This window comes from Falco naumanni (assembly GCF_017639655.2).
Source record: "Falco naumanni isolate bFalNau1 chromosome 13 unlocalized genomic scaffold, bFalNau1.pat SUPER_13_unloc_6, whole genome shotgun sequence".
NCBI lineage: Eukaryota > Metazoa > Chordata > Aves > Falconiformes > Falconidae > Falco > Falco naumanni.
This window is the reverse complement of record NW_024427343.1, coordinates 1-18,287: the sequence shown is the minus strand read 5'-3', so window position 1 is coordinate 18,287 and position 18,287 is coordinate 1. Positions and strand designations below refer to the sequence as shown.

The 18,287-nt window shown below is 59.0% G+C and overlaps 1 protein-coding gene across 1 annotated transcript; it reads right to left on the bottom strand.

Moving 5' to 3' along the window:
- Window positions 1-6: 6 nt before the first annotated feature.
- On the bottom strand, window positions 7-17,544 carry SMARCA4 (SWI/SNF related, matrix associated, actin dependent regulator of chromatin, subfamily a, member 4). The gene is given in 26 exon segments (XM_040581052.1): window positions 7-792; window positions 973-1,019; window positions 1,431-1,517; window positions 2,151-2,258; window positions 3,746-3,859; window positions 4,443-4,523; window positions 4,525-4,566; window positions 4,568-4,687; window positions 5,472-5,582; window positions 5,914-5,980; window positions 6,146-6,309; window positions 6,623-6,773; window positions 7,018-7,136; window positions 7,567-7,624; window positions 8,449-8,579; window positions 9,268-9,318; window positions 9,427-9,594; window positions 9,675-9,848; window positions 11,092-11,265; window positions 11,390-11,516; window positions 11,974-12,232; window positions 12,659-12,692; window positions 12,694-12,758; window positions 14,291-14,689; window positions 16,079-16,211; window positions 16,718-17,544. Coding segments are annotated over 26 exon segments (3,687 nt in total). The 5' UTR covers window positions 17,210-17,544; the 3' UTR covers window positions 7-581.
- Window positions 17,545-18,287: the final 743 nt, after the last annotated feature.

Sequence of the window (18,287 nt, the reverse complement as noted above, 5' to 3'; positions counted from 1 at the left end):
CCGCCGGCTCCAAGACACCGGCGGGATGGGAGAACCCAGGGTTAAATCACGGCTTCGGTTTTCCCTCGGGCGCTGAGCTCTTTCCTTGGTGCCAGCGAGAGTTTGATGGCAGCGCCCGCGGCTCCACCGGCATTTTCGCCGGGAGCCGGCGTATTTTATCTCTATTTCCCACCCTAAAAGGGCGCAGGGCCTTCCTTTGCTACTCTATTAGAGCAAAGCCCAGAATTTCAACCGATTCATTTACACCGACGGGGTTTTACCGACGCTGGTGGCCGCCAGCATCCGTCGGGATCCGGGATCAAACAGCGGTGGGGCTGAATTTAGAAGTGGAACCCACCGGGTGTTTAAAAGCCGAACGCGGCGCTTCCCCCCTTCCAGGCTTGAAGCCGCCTTCCCGCAAGCGGGATTAAGTAAGTAATTATTTACCAGTAAATTATTACTCATTAAAAAACCAGGCGCCGTTTGTTTCCGAGCTCCTTCCCCTGCCCGAGAGGCCGAGGGATGCTGCTGGGGGGGGAGGGGGGGCTTACCTCGCCGCTCGGCCCCACGCCGGGGGCTGCTCCTCCGCGCGCACCGCACGCTTAGAGCGGGGCGGCTGCCGCCCCCGCGCGCCGCAGGCACTCACCGTCCAGCCTGAGGTATTTGAATCCACGGTAAGCGAAATAATCTTCCATGATGGTCATGAGGGAGGTCATCTGGCAGAAAAGCAGCACCTTGTGGTTGGTGGCTCGGAGTTTGGGCAGGATTCGGTCCAGCAGCTCAAATTTGCCCGAGGCACGGTACAAATCCAGGCTGGGAGGGGGGGGGGGGAGGCAAAAAGGAAGGGAAATCAGGATTCCAGGGGGGAAAAAAACACGGCGTTGTCTCCCTCACGGTGGCATTTTTGTGATTTTCAACGACCGGCGCGTTTATGGTTTCACGGGGAAAATCCACAACCAGCCCCACGTGGAATTCCAACCCGCCCCGACTTACCCTTGCACGATGCCTCCCGTGAACCCCAAGTGCTCGGAAAAGGATTCCTGCAACCAGAAAGAGACACGGCGTCAGACACCAGCCTGGCACGCGCAAAGAAATCCCAAAGAAAGATCCGGGACTGGCATAGAGGGGGGGACGACCAGGGAAGCCGCCCCGGCGCGGGAACGGAGCGGATTGAAAAGGCTGCCAGGGGGTGGGCGGCCAAAATCAGCCCCAAGAGACCCCCCCCAGCCTCAATTTTTAGGTGGCATCACCCTCCCAGATGGATTTCAAGCCCTTTCTGGGGGCAAAAAGCTCGGTGTGGCAGTGAGGTGGTGGTGGCCAAGCAGCCAGGCGCGGCGCTGAGGCCGGTCGTGCTCGGCCCGTGCCGCAGCCACGGGACCCTCCGGTGTGTCTCCGTTTAGGAGGGGGACGGAGGGTTCCCCCCCACGTTCCCAGCCCCCCACCCGCGTTACCTCGATGTGCTGGAACATGTAGGGGTGGTTACAGATCTTCCGCAGCTGCATGATCGTGTTCATTAAGGTCTTGGTGCCGCCTTTCCCCTGCGCAAACCAGAGGGGAAATTAGAAATTTTTCTCAAAATTGAGAATTTGGGAGTCTGCCGGCTGCTGCGGCTCCCCACGAATGGTCGGGGAGCGTTTTGGGGGTGGGGGTCAGAGCCCCCAGGCTTTGGCACTGTGCCGGGAGGGGATGTCCCATGGCAGCCAGGTTTTCCCCGCAGGGCAAGGGGTCAAGTTTGAGGTTTGGAGAGAGACACACCCCCACCCCCCCCCCCACCCCAAGTCACTGGACCAGCCGCTCCGGGGGAGCCGAGCGGAAAACAGGGCATTTTTCACCCCCAGCTTTTATTTCAACGCATCTTTTTTAATTGTTTGGCTTCTAATTGCCCTTTGCCTTTCCCAGCGCTCCGACAAGCGAAGCCACCGGCCCCCGCGGGATTATTCCCACCGCAATCCTCACCGCCTGCACGAGGGGCTGCACCGGCCCCCACCCCCCAGCGTTTCTCGCTTTGCTTAGAAAAGGGGTTTTTGCTCTGTGGGCGCAGCAGCGGGGGGCAGAGCCCCCACCCCCCTTTGGAACCGGTGACCTGTGAGGTCCCTTTTGTCCCAATCCCACCCCGGTGGCGTTCCCGGCCCCGCCAGCCTCCCGCAGCGCGGACGCTTGCGCAGCCAGACCTTTTTGTCCTTCTCGGAGCCGTCGGTGAGCAGCACGCCCTTGGCCTGCATGTGCCGGTAGAGAACCCGCTGCAGGGCCGACATGTCGCACTTGATCACGTATTCCACCTGCGGGAGCGGCGAGGCGTTAAATTTCCCGAGGGGATGCGAGGGAGCAGCTCCAAACCCACCCCTCCCCCGATGCCGGATCGTTCCAGAGCCGTGGAGCACCTCAAACCCACCCCCATTTCCCAATGCTGGATCGTCTGGATCCTTCTGGATCATCTGGATCCTTCTGGAGCGGCGGAGCAGCTCCAACCCGCCCCCTCCTCCAATGTTGGATCATCTGGATCGTTCCGGAGCCATGGGGCACCTCCAAACCCACCCCTCCGCTGACGCCAGATCATTCCAGAGCTGTGGAGTGGCTCCAAACCCACCTGTTCACCCAATGGTGGATCCTTCCGGAGCCATGGAGCACCTTAAACCCACCCCTCCCCCAATGCCGGATGGTTCCGGAGCCATGGAGCACCTTAAACCCACCCCTCCCCCGATGCCGGATGGTTCCGGTGCCATGGAGCACCTCCAAACCCACCCCTGCCCCAATGCCGGATGGTTCCGGAGCCATGGAGCACCTCCAAACCCACCCCTCCCCCGATGCTGGATGGTTCCAGAGCCATGGAGCACCTTCAAACCCACCCCTCCCCCGATGCCGGATCATCCAGATCGTTCCAGAGCCGTGGAGCACCTCAACCCCACCCCTCCTCCTGATGTCAGATCATCTGGATCGTTCCAAAGCCATGGAGCACCTCAACCCCACCCCATTTCCCAATGCTCGATTATCTGGATCATTCTGGAGCCATGGAGCACCTTCAACCCCCCCCCCGCCTCCGATGCTGGATCATTCCAGAGCCATGGAGCACCTTCAAACCCCCCCCCTCCTCCTGATGCCAGATCATCTGGATCATTCTGAAGCCACGGAGCACCTCCAAACCCACCCCATTTCCCAATGCTGGATCATCTGGATCATTCCAGAGCTGCGGAGCACCTCAAACCACCCCCCCCCCTCCTCCAATGCTGGATGGTTCTGGAGCCATGGAGCACCTCAACCCCACCCCTCCTCCGATGCTGGATCATTCCGGAGCCATGGAGCACCTCAACCCCCCTCCTCCTCCGATGCCGGATCATTCTGGAGCTGTAGAGCACCTCAACCCCCCTCCTCCTCCTGATGCCAGATCATCTGGATCATTCTGGAGCCATGGAGCACTTCAAACCCACCCCTCCTCCCAATGCCGGATCATTCCGGAGCCATGGAGCACCTCAACCCCCCCTCCTCCTCTGATGCCGGATCATTCCGGAGCTGTGGAGCACCTCAACCCCCCTCCTCCTCTGATGCCGGATCATTCCGGAGCCATGGAGCACCTCAACCCCCCCTCCTCCTCCGATGCCGGATCATTCCGGAGCTGTGGAGCACCCCACCCCCCCTCCTCCTCCTGGATCCTTCCGGAACCGTGGCACAAACCCAGCCGTTTCCAGAGCTCGGAGACCCCCCATCCCCGGATAAATCCCCCTCCTCGGGGAGCTCCGCGCTCAGCGGGACCATTTCTCCTGGCCGTTACCTTCTCGGGCAGCTGCGCTTCCACCTCCTTCTTCAGCCTGCGCAGCAGGAAGGGGCGCAGCACCTTGTGCAGGCGCCGGATGATGAGGATGGTTTCTTCTTCGTTCAGGTCCACCTGCGTGGCCGGGAAAGGGAACCGTTACGCCGGGGAAGTTCCCCCTCTCCGGCATCCCTCACCGGCGCCGAGATCCCCAGGGTCGTGGCAAAGCGTGACAGGGAGACCGGGAGCGAGGGCATCTCTTTGGAAGTGTCATTTCTTGCAATTTGGGGTTTCTGCGATGATTTTCACAGTTGGGGTTTGCCCACCTTCCCCCCATCGCCTGCTCGGCAGAGCCTCCGCCACCGCGACACCCAGGAGTCACATCAAATAGCTCCGGTACGGCACCGGCACCGCGGTTTGGCAACCGGGCCAGCACGAGCCCAGCCGGTTTCTCCCACCGAGCCTGGGGGACCCGCTCGCCCTTGTTTCCAGCCCTTAATTATCGCTCCAGCCTCTCCCAGTAAAACCCATCCCCCCCCCCCCCCCCCCCCCCCAATTACATTTCACAGGTCGGCGCCCTGCACCTCGCGAGCAGAAAACCAAGAGATTCCCGCGAGCGTTTACAACCCCGAGCTCACAACCCGTTTACAACCCCGAGCTCGCAACCCCTGACCCCCCCCACCCCCAGCCACACCACCGCGGCCACCCCCCGCCGTACCTTTTCGCCCGTCATGGCGAAAGGAGCGGTAAACCACTGCTCGAAGGTGCTGCAGCTCTTGAAAATGGTAGGCAGGAGGAAAATTGAGCAGCGCCCAGAGCTCGGGCAGCTTGTTCTGCAGCGGGGGTGCCCGTCAGCAGCAGGCGGCGCGGGGCCACGTAGTGCGTGTTGAGGACCTGGGTGAGCTTGCAGTGGTGGTTCTTCATCCGGTGGCCCTCGTCCACGATCATGTACTTCCAGCGGATCTGCGGGAAGGAGGGAAGGCGGTGTGGGCACGGCACGGCGGCGGCTGCATCACCCAGCTCCGGCGACAGCCTTTGGTGGGATGCCGGAGGCGGCTGGGATTGATCCAAGCCAGCCGGGATGCTGGAAACCTGCCCCAGCCCCTCCTGGGGTGCTGCTCCCGCGGGGGGAGGCAGGCAGAGCACTGATGCTGAAGAACCAGCGGAGGCTTTGGGGAATTCCAGGATTTCTCAAGATTTTTGGCATCAAACCGCCTTTAAGTTGGGGCACTGCTCCCTCGGATGCCATGCGGAGGGACGGCACGCCGGCTTCCACGCATCTGCTGGCACCGGCAGAGCCCCGCCACCGCGGTAAGCAGTGCTGCGGAACGAATTCCGCGTGGGATCCAGCCCATTAAGCCCAGGGTTTGAATCTGGCGCTTTCGGAACGGCACGGCTTTTCCAGCCCAGGGGAAACCTCAGTGTTTCCTCTTCACCGCGCAGCTGCCGGCACCGAAAAACCCCTCGGCCGGCTCAGCGAGGGTGGAAGGGAACCGCGACCTCGCGGGGGTTGTCATGAAACACCCTCTGTCCTGTGAATTCTTTATTCAAAGTGTGTGTTTGGGGAAATAAATAAATATTTTCTGGATCACAGGATAGGGCAGCCAAAAATAAGGAGCGGCAGGGAACGTCGCAGCAGCAGCTCCTCGCCTCCTGCCACGCGATGACGAGACTCCCCGGATAAAAAGGGGAGGGCAGGATTTTTTTTCTGAGTCAGAGCGGACGGGGAGGTGCTGGCGGGACTCACCTTGGCCAGGATGTGCTTGTCTTTGATGATATATTCGTAAGTAGTGAGCAAGACGTTGAATTTCCCGCTTCGGAGCTGAGGTACGAACGCCCGTCTTGCTGCCGGGGAGCCCTGGGGGAAAGATTTCCAACAGGGATGTTAAGTGGAATAAATTTTTTGGGAGAAAAGAGGTGGCGGGAGGAGTTATTGTCAACGCGGAACGATCGCTCCGGTTACGGAAAGGCAGCGAGAACGTTCGTGAGGACGGTAGTTGTTTGGGAATGAAAAATAAACATGGATTTTATCCATTTAGCCGCAGGAAGCAGCCCGGCTTCCTTGGGATAACGGAAATATCGTTGGGTTGAGCGGGTGGGGGAAAAGGCAAACGGCAGCCAAGGAATCTCGGGGAAAGAAGGGGCCAGAGGAGCCCGGCAGGCGCGTGCGGGGTAGCGCCGGTACTTGCCTTGTACGAGACCTTCACCACGGAAGGAGCCCACTTGTCAAACTCGTACGCCCAATTCGACAGGGTTCTGCGGCCGGGGGAAGAAAAAAAAAAAAAAAAAAAAGGGGGAGAAACATGATAAAACTGACCTTGGTGGAACAGGGAATCGCACAGCGGCGGCGCAGAGGCGGCGGTAGTGCCGGCCACGCGGTTCCTGCGCCGCGGCGGGGCCGGGAGGGGCAGCGGCACTTACGAGAGAGGTACTATAATGAGGAAGGGGCCGTTGATCCGCTTGTGCTCCATGAGGTATGTGATTAACGCGATGGTCTGGATGGTTTTGCCCAGCCCCATCTCGTCGGCCAGGATGCCGTTCAGGTTGTTGTTGTACAAGGACACCAGCCACTCCAAACCTTTGATCTGCCGCGCCGGGGGGAAAAAAAAAAAAAAAAAGGAGGGATGGAATAAATCCGGCTGCGGATGGCAGCGGCGCGTATCCGTCAGGCTAATGGCCCGCCCACCCCAGCCCTCCTCTTATGCATTATGTAGATGAGCTCCCTATACACTATTAACGACCTCAGTTTAATTATTTAAAGCCAGTTGCAGGGGTTAATTATTCCTCTCAGGGCTCATTATCCTGCACCGGCCCCCAGCTCCCGTTTCTGGCTACCGGGAGCGTTTCGGCGCAGCCCAAATCCCAGTGCCACTGGCCAAAACCCCGCCAGCCCCTCACCTGGTACTGCTTGAGGACCCCGTTGACCATCAGCGTGGACTGCTTGTCCACCCGCTCGGTGACGGCGTGGGCCACGGCGTAGTACGACTGCAGGCCCCTCGCCAGCGCTTGGGACACGCCGTATTCATCGTCCACGTCTTGCTTCGCGTTCCTGCGGCGGGGAGGGGGAAAAAAAAGGGGAAAACGGAGCTAAGAAAGATGATCCCACTGGAGGAAACTCCCCGGGAACCCTGCCAGCCGGGGGGGGGGGGGGGGGGGGGGGGGGGGGGCCCCGCAGTTTTTCCCCCATGAGGTGCTAAATCAGGTCATGTTTTGGCACGACCGCTCTTAAAAACGGGGAGCGGAGTGAACGCCGCCCGGCGCGTCCCGGGAACGGGGTCAGAGGCAGGACTCACTCGATAATGTGCCTGGCATCCACTTCAGAGACGTCGTCGCTGTCTGGATCCGGGATTTTTTTTTTCTCCTCCACAGGCAGGGCAGGCTGAGCCGGTGCCGGCTGCTCCTCCTCCTCCTCCTGCCGGGAGACACAAAGCCTGAGCACACAGCCGCTCGCTCAACTTGCTACCACGGGAACGGCACAAAACCGGCTCAGCCGCGCTCAACGGGCTCCAAAACCCTCACGGGAAGCGCCCGCCGCCCCAGGAGCTGCCGCCCCAGGCTCTGACAAAAGACAGATGCTACCAGAAGCACGGCCGCCGGAAAAAAAAAATTACAGGAGAAATATTTGGGAATTAAAACCCAGGCAGCTAATGAGCGCAGCTTGCCCGTTGCTTTCTTTACGTGGGTTTTATTCTAGAGACGTTTATTTGAGATGACACAGATCCGTGCAGGAAAAAGGCATTACGGACGGGTGTAGCGCGGTGCGTAGGGCGCTCTCCCATCCTCACCAAAAATAAATATTTAAGAAGCCAAAGCGCAGGGAGGCCGGTGGTGTCCCGCCTTACCTCCTCCTCCTCCTCCGACCCGCTCTCTTCACTGTCTGATCGTGGAGCGACTTCGTATCTAATTGAACACAAACATTAACATTTAATCGCAAATCTGCTGCCAGCAGCATGAGATCAGCATGGTTCTAGAAACCCTTTGCTTTAAAACTCTGGGGTTTTAATCAGTATTCATTTTTTTTTTTTTTTTAAATAAAATGCTTATTTGTTGAATTTTCCCCTCGCTTAGCTCTAAGCTTTCACGCTCGCTCTCTACAAGAGCCCGCGCCCGCCCGTTTTGGGAGGCGGATGAAATCCCTCCCTCCTGATCCACAGCCCCCTGCTTCCAGCTCCCTGAAGTCCGGACCCAGGATGGGCCTCTGGGATCAGGATGGGGCTCCGGGCTCCGGACCCAGGGTGGGGCTCCGGACCCAGGGTGGGGCTCCGGGCTCCGGATCCAGGATGGGGCTCCGGACCCAGGATGGGGCTCCGGGCTCCGGACCCAGGATGGGGCTCCGGGCTCCGGACCCAGGATGGGGCTCCGGGCTCCGGACCCAGGATGGGGCTCCGGGCTCCGGACCCAGGATGGGGCTCCGGGCTCCGGACCCAGGATGGGGCTCCGGGCTCCGGACCCAGGATGGGGCTCCGGGCTCCGGACCCAGGATGGGGCTCCGGGCTCCGGACCCAGGATGGGGCTCCGGACCCCGGACCCAGGATGGGGCTCCGGACCCAGGATGGGGCTCCGGACCCCAGGATGGGGCTCCAGGCTCCGGACCCAGGATGGGGCTCCAGGCTCCGGACCCAGGATGGGGCTCCAGGCTCCGGACCCAGGATGGGGCTCCGGATCGAGTGCTTGCCCACCAGCGCCCCAACCACCGACCCCAGCCCTGGTGTGCCGCGACGTACCCAGGGTTCATCTCCAGCCAGGCCTCCAGCTGCCCAGCCTTGGGGGCATCTGTGCCGGTCAGGATCTTGCCGCTCTCCACGTGGATCACTTTGACAGGGAGATCGCTCATTTGGCTGGTCTCATCCAGCGGCTGGGGGATCAAAGTCAGGCTGCGGGTCAGTATTTTTGAATTTTTTGCCTCAAAACAGCTCGTGTTTACAGCCACATCGACCGAAGCCGCTGCCAGAGCAGCGCGGCCACCACTGGGAGGAATGAAGCAGCCGACGGCGTGAAATGCCGCATCACCAGGGGACGGGCAAAGCCCGAAAGCTGGTGGGATTTAACATTTAGCTTTGAAAAAACGTCAACCTAGGCATTAAGGATCTCAGGATGGCGCGTCCGGAGGGCAAATTTCACGCACAGCGGAACAATTAATGTGGAATAGCACCCTCCCGCTCGCGAGGGGCTTTCTGCTGAGTAGGCCAAGTTCAAGGCACAGGGGCGATCCCAGCGCATCACTGGGAATAACGGATCCCTCGGGTTGGGATCGGTGCTGCCCACGTGCGACGCGAGCCCTGGGGAGTCCCAAATCCCAAACCACCCCCCCACAGCGGGTCTAGAGCCCATCAGGAAGCGGTTAGCGGCGAGGATGGGCAGAGAGATCCCTCCCGCTCCAACCTGGCGGAATTTCTATTTTGGGAAGTCTCAATTTAGCCGCCCGCCGGCTCAGAGCTGATCCGCGGCGGCCGTGCGGCGGGGCGGGTGGTACGGGGCCCTCGCAGCACGCGGCTGACGCTGTGCCTACCCTACTTGGCGCGAAATCAGATTATGGGGCTTACTTCGCCATCTGGTCCGATCGCCGGCGTCTGCCCTTCCGCGTTCTCTGCCTTCTGCAAGAGGAGGAAGGTGGCCGTCAGCGAGCCAGCGCCGAAGGCCACGCCGGGCCGCGCCACCACGGCGCTGCTCCAGCTCCCCGCGGAGCTTTGCTTCCCACTCACCTTCTTTTTCTTCTTCTTCTTCTTCTCCTTGGCCACCTGCGCCGCCTTGTGCTGCCGCACCAGCTCCGTCAGGTTGGCTACATACTCGTCCGTCTGCTGCAGCAGGTAGGCCAAGCGCTTGTCCTTCTTCTGATCGATGAGCTTGCGGTACCCCTCCTCATCCTCAGCCTGGGGAAGGGCGCACCGTTAGCGCCCTGCGCGGCCCGCCGCCCCGCCCGCGCCCGCGGCTCCCCCGCACCGCTGCTCACCATCAGACGGCGCATCCGCTCCTTCTCGATCCTCTCGTTTTCCTTCTTCTGCTCGCGCTCCGTGTTGGCGTGGTAGGTAGCCACCGCCTTGGTCAGCTTTTGGATCTTGCCGGTGACGGAGCGGTGGTATTCCTTGAAATCCTTAGCGTGCTGGAGGATGCTGTTGAGGTATTCCTGGGGGGGAAAGGCACGGCCAAAGGGCAGCGTCACGACTCATGCTCGTAGGCGCTCTCCTAAACTATTTCACCTAACGCCGCGAGCTAAAGCAGATCGATTTCCCCTATATTACGCACTATAATGTCATATTATTGTATCGGTAATAAAATATCGCAGCTGGAAGGAAACATAGTATTGTATTATTGTATCTATAACATAATATCGCAGCTGGAAGGGCCCATTATTGCGTCGTATTATTGTATCGTTAATAAAATATCGCAGCTCGAAGGACACATAGTATCATATTATTGTATCTATAATAAAATATCGCAGTTGGAAGGGCCCATTATCGCATCATATTATTGTATCGGTAATAAAATATCGCAGCTGGAAGGGCCCATTATCATGTCGTATTATTGTATCGGTAATAAAATATCGCAGCTGGAAGGACACATAGTATCATATTATTGTATCTATAATAAAATATCGCAGTTGGAAGGGCCCATTATCACGTCGCGTTATTGCATCGGCAATAAAATATCGCAGTTGGAAGGGCCCATTATCGCATCGTATTATTATAACAATAATAAAATATCGCAGTTGGAAGGGCCCATTATCGCGTCGTATTATTGCATCGATAATAAAATATCGCCGTTGGAAGGGCCCATTATCGCGTCGCGTTATTGTATCGATAATAAAACATCGCAGTTGGAAGGGCCCATTATCACATCATATTATTGTATCAGTAATAAAATATCACAGTTGGAAGGGCCCATAATCGCGCGTCGTATTATTGCATCGGTAATAAAATATCGCAGTTGGAAGGGCCCATTATCGCATCGTATTATTATATCGATAATAAAATATTGCAGTTGGAAGGACACATAGTATATTATTATATCCATAACATAATATCGCAGCTGGAAGGGCCCATTATCGCATCGTATTATTGTATCGGTAATAAAATATCGCAGCTGGAAGGGCCCATTATCACATCATATTGTTATATCGTAATAAAATATCGCAGCTGGATGGACACTTTATAGTATTATATTATTGCACCTATAATAAAATATCGCCGTTGGAAAGACGCATTATAGCATCATATTATTGTATCGATAATAAAATATCGCGGTTGGAAGGGACCTACAACCATCATTAGCCCAAGCCACAATCACCCAGACCCTAAACCCCAGGGAATTCCCTGGAAATGCCCAGCCCCGCTCCCCCCGGCGGGCACTTTCGGCGCGTCCCCGCTGACCTGGTGCTTCTGCCTGCGTTTGCGTTCCTGCTCGATCTTCTGCTGCTTCTCCAGCTTCTCGGTGATGCGAGCCTCGCGCAGCGACTGCCGCTTGCTGCGCTTGTACGCCTTGGCGTTGAGGGCCGTCTCCAAGGCCGTGTCCCGCCGCATGCACACCACCACTTCCTGACGCAGCTTTTGGAGAGATTCCCGTTAGGAAAAGGGGAATCGATTCCGCGGTGGCGCGAGGTGGGTGCCGGCCGCGGTTCCCGCGCCTGGCCGGGTAAGAAGCCGGGTTTTCCGTGGCGCGTTTCCTTACCTGGCGCTGGAAATTAAGCAGCCGCAGTGCTTTAAGTTCAATGGTAGCTTTGGTTCTCAGGTCGCCCGCCAGGGAGCCGGGAAGGTTTTCCAGCTCCTGGATCCTGTGAGCGATGCGAGCTTGCAGCCTGCGGAGGAAGGAGACGGGATTTCAGGGAAGGGACCAGCACCATGAATCCGCTTTCCCCCCTCTCCGGACCCGAGGCGATGGGGTACGGCCCTGCTCTGTCACCTCGGAGGCTCTCGGCACCCGGTTTTAATTATTTTAATTAACTGGCGCAGCAGAGGTGCTCCCCTGCAGCAGGCAGGCACCCGCGGTCATAAACTGCCGCGGTGACAATCCTGGGAAACAGGGGGGACGCGATGGCGGGGGCCGGCTCGAGAAGCCCCAAGGAAAACGCATGCCTGCCCTGCTCTCCGCGTGCCACTTGTTAATAAACGAGCCGGGGAATCGTTAATAAATGAGCTGGGGAATTGTTAATAAACGAGCCAGGGAATCGTTAATAAACGAGCCGGGGAATCGTTAGGGCACGGCTCAGGCGGATAAACGCCCCGGCCAGGAGCGAGCCCCCGCAGCGCCCCTACCTGTACTCCCTCTCCTGCAGGATTTCCACCGGATCGAGCCCTCTGGGTTTCTGGATGGGCGTGATCCGGTTCTGCTTCTGGTGGAGCTGCACCATGGGGGCCGGCTGGGCCGGCTGCCCCGGGGACTGCGTCTGCGGCGGCATAACGGGCGACGCCGCCGGTGGCACCGCCGGCGGGGCTGGCGAGGGCCGGCCGGTGGGCTGGGGAGGAATCAGTTTCTGAGGTGTGCTAGTGGGGGCTGCAGCATTCGCCATGGGTCCTGCGGAAAAAGAAAATGGTCAGGAAAACAGACGGGAACAAAAAAAAAAAAAACAAAAACCCAAGTTCTCTCCCTGTGGTCGGGGTATGGCGAAGCCTGGCTCTGGCACGGCTCAGCCGCGTCCCCCTCGCCGAAATCGCCGCCTCTCTCTCCCATAAATTTCACAGCAAATAAACCCAGCGCTTCCGTCTTTCCCAGACAAACCAACAAAGCTCCGAGCGGGGCGGAAGAACGTGCGGATTAACCCCGCTCCTCCAGGAGCTCGGTCACCATTTACAGGATTTTACCCCGGAATCTCCCAGTTCCTTCCACCGCAGAGGCGGTGGGCTGTGTCCCCCCCCCTCCTCCCGCCCCAGCGCATCGCTTCATTAACGCCGGCCCTTAATGAGCTCACGGGCGCGTGTCGGGGGTTAAGGTGGTTCTCACCTTCCGGCCAGGGCTTGGGGGGGCCGCCGGGGGGGCTGCCCGGGCATTCCTGGGGGAACTCCTGAGGGGCCGGGAGGGGGCATGTTGGGCCCTCCTATACCTGCAGAAGAAATAAGGGGAAAACGGGGAAAAAACAAAAGAAAAAAGAAGAAAACCAACATGTTAAGACGTTGATCTTTGTACACATCTACCAGCAGCAAAGTTTATCCCCCCGGGTTAGACATCTTTTTGCAGGCACTGAACCCCCCCCCGCCGTGCCCCCAGTGGGATGAATCAGCCCTTCCCTGTGGGATGAATCGGGACCCCAAAGGTGCATCCCCCCTGGGTGCACCCCGAAGCGCCCGGAGGAATCTCCCTGCCTCGCTCTGACAGCAGCCGGGTGGCACGAAGCTCCGGCCCCAGCCGCCGGCACGGTAACGGCCGGCAGTCAGATGGGCTTCGAGGGCTGGCAACGGGAAAACCAAACGGGGGAACACTGGGGGGACACCGGGGGTCAAACCGTGCCAGAGCGGGGTAAAATGAAGCTGATCTGAGGGCTGGAGCGTGTCTCCCATGAGGCCAGGCTGAGGGATTTGGGGCTGATCAGCCTGGAGAAGGCTCTGGGGAGACCTTATAGCACCTTATATACTTAAATATTAATTAAGTATGTAATTATGTCCCCCCTGTGTAAATACAGACTTCGAGGGGGCTCTGAGAAAAGCGGGGAGAAGCTTTTTAGCAGGGCCTGCAGCGACAGGCCAAGGGGGAATGGTTTTAAGCCAAAAAAAGGGGGGATTTAGGTGAGATATTGGGAAGAAATTATTCTCTGTGCCGGCTGCCCGGCGCAGCTGCGGACCCCCCCATCCCCGGCAGCGTTCAAGGTCAAGTCGGGCTCTGAGCACCCTGGTGTGGCGGCAGGGGTTGGACCGAGACGATCCCTAAGGTCCCATCCCAACCCATCCCATGGCTCCCCATCCCCCAAGGTCCCATCCTGCCCACCTCATGGCTCCCCAACCCCCAAGGTCCCATCCTGCCCCATCTCATAGCTCCTCATCCCCCAAGGTCCCACCTCACGGCTCCCCAACCCCCCAAGGTCCCATCCTGCCCCATCTCATGGCTCCCCATCCCCCAAGGTCCCACCCCAGGGCTCCCCAACCCCCAAGGTCCCACCTCATGGCTCCCCAACCCCCAGGGTCCCATCCCAGGGCTCCCCAACCCCCCAGGGTCCCACCCCATGGCTCCCCATCCCCCACGGTCCCACCTCATGGCTCCCCAACCCCCAGGGTCCCACCCCACGGCTCCCCATCCCCCAAGGTCCCACCTCATGGCTCCCCATCCCCCAAGGTCCCACCTCATGGCTCCCCAACCCCCAAGGTCTCACCCCAGGGCTCCCCATCACCCAAGGTCCCATCCTGCCCCATCTCATGGCTCCCCATCCCCCAAGATCCCACCTCACGGCTCCCCAACCCCCCAAGGTCCCATCCTGCCCCATCTCACGGCTCCCCAAGCCCCAGGGTCCCACTCCACGGCTCCCCAACTCCCAAGGTCCCACCTCATGGCTCCCCATCCCCCAAGGTCCCACCCCACAGCTCCCCAACCCCCAAGGTCCCACCCCATGGCTCCCCGGACCCCCGGGGCAGCGGAGGGGCTCACCGTGAGGTCTGTTGTAGTTGGGAGGTGTGGGTCCGGGTCCAGGCCCTTGCACTGCTCCTTGCACTGCTCCCGTCCCGGACACGGAGGGCGGAGGTAGCGTCGGCATTTGCTGCTGCATTCCGGGCATGGGGCGCTTGCCCTGCACAGCCATCTGAAGGTGCTCGGGGAGCGGCTGCCCCCGCGCCAGCATCTTGTAGGCCATGATCTGCGCGCGCAGCTGGTGCAGCTGGTTCTGGTTAAACGGCGTCGGGCCCCGGTTCTGCTGCCCCAGCGCTTGGGGGTCGCCGCCATCCAAGGGGACGCCGCCGGGGCCCGAGGACATCTGAGGGCCGGAGGATGGCCCGTTGGCCGGTACCGGGCTCGAGGCGTGCTCGGAGCCGCCGAGCGGGGAGGGGTAACCTGAGGGAGGGAGCTCATCAGGTGGGAGCGGGGCAGGAGCGGCGCTCCAGGCAGAAGGAAAATGATAGAAAACGGCAGAAAACGTCTCCTCCCCGGTGGAGCCTGCGCCCGCTGCAAACCTGGAAAACCCTGGAGCGCTACATCCTTCCCGAAATCAAGGGGTGAAAGAACAGCCCCTGGGGGAGGGGCACTGGATTCCCCAAATTGAGGATTTAAAACAAGCACAGCCCCTGGGAGCCAGTGGATTCCCAAATCCAGGGGTCAAAGCACAGCCTCTGGGGGCCAGTGGCTTCCCAAATTTGAGGATTTCAAAGAAGCACAATCCCTGGGGGCCAGTGGATTCCCAAAACCCAGGGGTTAAAGCAAGCACAGCCCCTGGGGGCCAGTGGATTCCCCAGATTGAGGATTTAAAACCAGTACAGCTCCTGGGGGCCAGTGGATTCCCAAAATTGGGGATTTAAAACAAGCACAGCCCCTGGGGGCCAGTGGATTCCCAAAATTCCAGGGTTAAAGCAAGCACAGCCCTGGGGGCCAGTGGATTCCCAAAATTGAGGATTTAAAACAAATACAGCCCCTGGGGGCCAGTGGATTCCCAAAATTCCAGGGTTAAAGCAAGCACAGCCCTGGGGGCCAGTGGATTCCCCAAATTGAGGATTTAAAACAAATACAGCCCCTGGGGGCCAGTGGATTCCCAAAATTCCAGGGTTAAAGCAAGCACAGCCCTGGGGGCCAGTGGATTCCCAAAATTGAGGATTTCAAACAAGTAGAGCCCTGGGGGCCAGTGGATTCCCAAAATTGAGGATTTAAAACAAGCACAATCCCTGGGGGCCAGTGGATTCCCAAAACTGAGGATTTAAAACAAGTAGAGCCCTGGGGGCCAGTGGATTCCCAAAATTGAGGATTTAAAACAAGCAGAGCCTTGGGGGCCAGTGGATTCCTAAAACCCAGGGGTTAAAGCAAGTCCCTGGGGGCCAGTGGATTCCCAAGTTAAAGCACAATCCCTGGGGGCCAGTGGATTCCCAAAATCCAGGGCTTAAAGCAAGCACAGCCCTGGGGGCCGGTGGCTTCCCCAAATTGAGGATTTAAAACAAATACAGCCCCTGGGGGCCAGTGGCTTCCCAAAGCTGAGGATTTAAAACAAGCACAGCCACTGGCGGCCAGTGGATTCCCAAAATCCCGGGGTTAAACCACAATCCCTGGGGGCCAGCGGCTGCGTGGGACCACCACGCCACAGGGATCCTGATCTCGGCACAGATCCCAGAACACGGGAGGGATGGTCCTTCTCACAGCCTGGCCTTTTCCCGCGATTCCCTGCTTGTTTTCCCGACTACCGGGAGCCCCAGCCCGATCCCCGGGATAACAGGACGGATTTTCCTTCGGGAAACCCACCTTGAGAGTGTTGATCCATGGGGCTCGGAGGAGGACCCATTCCTGCGTGCCCGCCGGGCCGCATCCCCATCCCTTTCATCTGGCCGTAGCGCGGATCGTCGGTTATTCCCTTCTCATGCATGGAGTCCATGGGCTGCAGGAGAACAGCGAATTTCCCAAAAAAATCACACACGGAACACCAGCCGCGCTCCAGCGGTTCGAAACCAACCGGCAGGGAGGGGGAATAAGCGCGAAGGGATGTTAAAAGACACTTGAAATGGGAGAAACGCTTTTCTCCTTTGGCTTTTTCCCCCCCAAAAAACTGGGTGTTTCAGCTGATGATGCTGAAGCCAGGTGGAAAAAACTATGGGTTGAAAAAATGGAGGAAAAAACGGAGGAAAAGAGGGGGTTGGAAATAAAATTAAAAAATAAAAAACAATGAAATGGTGCGATGGAAGAAACGGAGAGGGAGGAGGGAGGGTTGTTTTCCCTGAGCTCCGAATTCCCAATGGGAAAAGCCTTTACAAGACGTTTCACCCTCTGTGTTTAGGAACTGACATCCCCCCCCCAAGGGAAATACGATGCGTGAACAGCCAAAAAAATAAAGAAATGGGAAAATTAACCCGCTCAAAGCACCTTTCCCGGTGGGAGCCCCCTCACCTTGTGCATCTGATGCATGTTGTCCTGAGCGTAGCCCCCCGGCCCCTGGGGTGGCAGCGGGTGCCCAGCGGGGGGTGGCCCGGGGCTGGGTCCCATCATACTGTGTGCGGAGCCGGGGGAGGGGCCGGGAGAGGGGCCCAGCATGGCCCCCGGGGACGGCCCCGGTCCTGGCGATGGCCCCGGCCGCGGCGTCCCCCCCATCGGAGGATCCGGAGTCGACATCTTCGCAGCGGGCAGCGGGTCCTGGCACCGGAGGGCTCGTCTCAGCTGGAGCTGCCGCAGCTCCTGGAAAAGCCCCCGAACCGGGTGCAGAAAAGGGAAATTAGGGTTAGGCCCGGCACCGGCGTGAAGCCCTGGCTCACCAGCACGGCGGCAAGCCTGGCCTCCCGCACGCCGCATCGCCGGGAACAGCGAACCCGCTGCCAAATCCATCCAGAGCACTGGATACTCCTGGGAGCGCTGGATATTCCCGGGATTCCCTGCAGCACACATGGAACGCGCTCCTCCGTTTGTCTTTCCAGCCGAAGCGGCTTACGCCGGGTCTGGCAGCGGTTTGTTTATTTTTGGCACCAACGTGGGAATCGATTTCAAGTCGCACCGCGCTCACTCCTGGCAAACGCGACGCTGGAGATGCCAGAGGAGCCAAAAGATCCTGTTGGGAGCGGGCAGGGAAGCGGCGAAATCCGGCACCAGAACAGACCAGCGGCTCGTTCACGTTGAACGGGCGATTTCTGCGGAAAAGCGTCGATTTCTGCGGAAAAGCGTGGATTTGCGTGGACAAGCGTCGATTTCTGCAGAAAAGCATGGATTTGCATGGACAAGCGTAGATTTCTGCGGAAAAGCATGGATTTGTGTGGAAAAGCATCAATTTCTGCAGAAAAGCATCGATTTGTGTGGAAAAGCATCGTTCTGCGTGGAAAATCATTGCTCCTCCCCAAGAAACTGAAATTCCTGGTGAATTCAGACACAGCGCACAGAATGGCTGCTCAAATCCGACGCCCATCCCAGTCTGGGGGCTGGAAGCGGGTCGGTGGTTACAGCCCAGAGGCGGGGGCACAGGGGGGGCTGAATCCATCCTCCGGTGCCAAAATGGGATCAATTCCACCCAAAGCGTTGCTCCCGCTGCGGGGAATCGCACTTCTGCAACCGCGAGCGCAATCCGGAGCGAAGGAATTAAAAATAAACTCAGAATGGAACGCAGCCGCGGGGTGACGTCACTGGAAGGGGAAGCTCATTAAATCTGAGGTCTGACGAAGACGTCACGGGGGGATTCTGCCGGGGCGCGGGTCTCGTTGCGATGATAATTACGAGCAGGTCACGGCTGAGCTGAGGCATGTCTGGCTGGTCCCACTCCTGCCCCACATCCCCACGGATGATCTGGAGGCGAGTTACCACCCCAGTTTGCTGCTGGTGTTAAACTGGGAGGTGCTGGCGACTCTCTGAGGGACACCGACGGCGTGGAGATTAATGAGAGCCGACACCGTACTCTGCTCACGGCACAAAGTAACACCGGGCAGAGGGAAAAACAGGGAGAGGAGCTGCGTCTGGGCGATGCCTCCGTCATATTAAT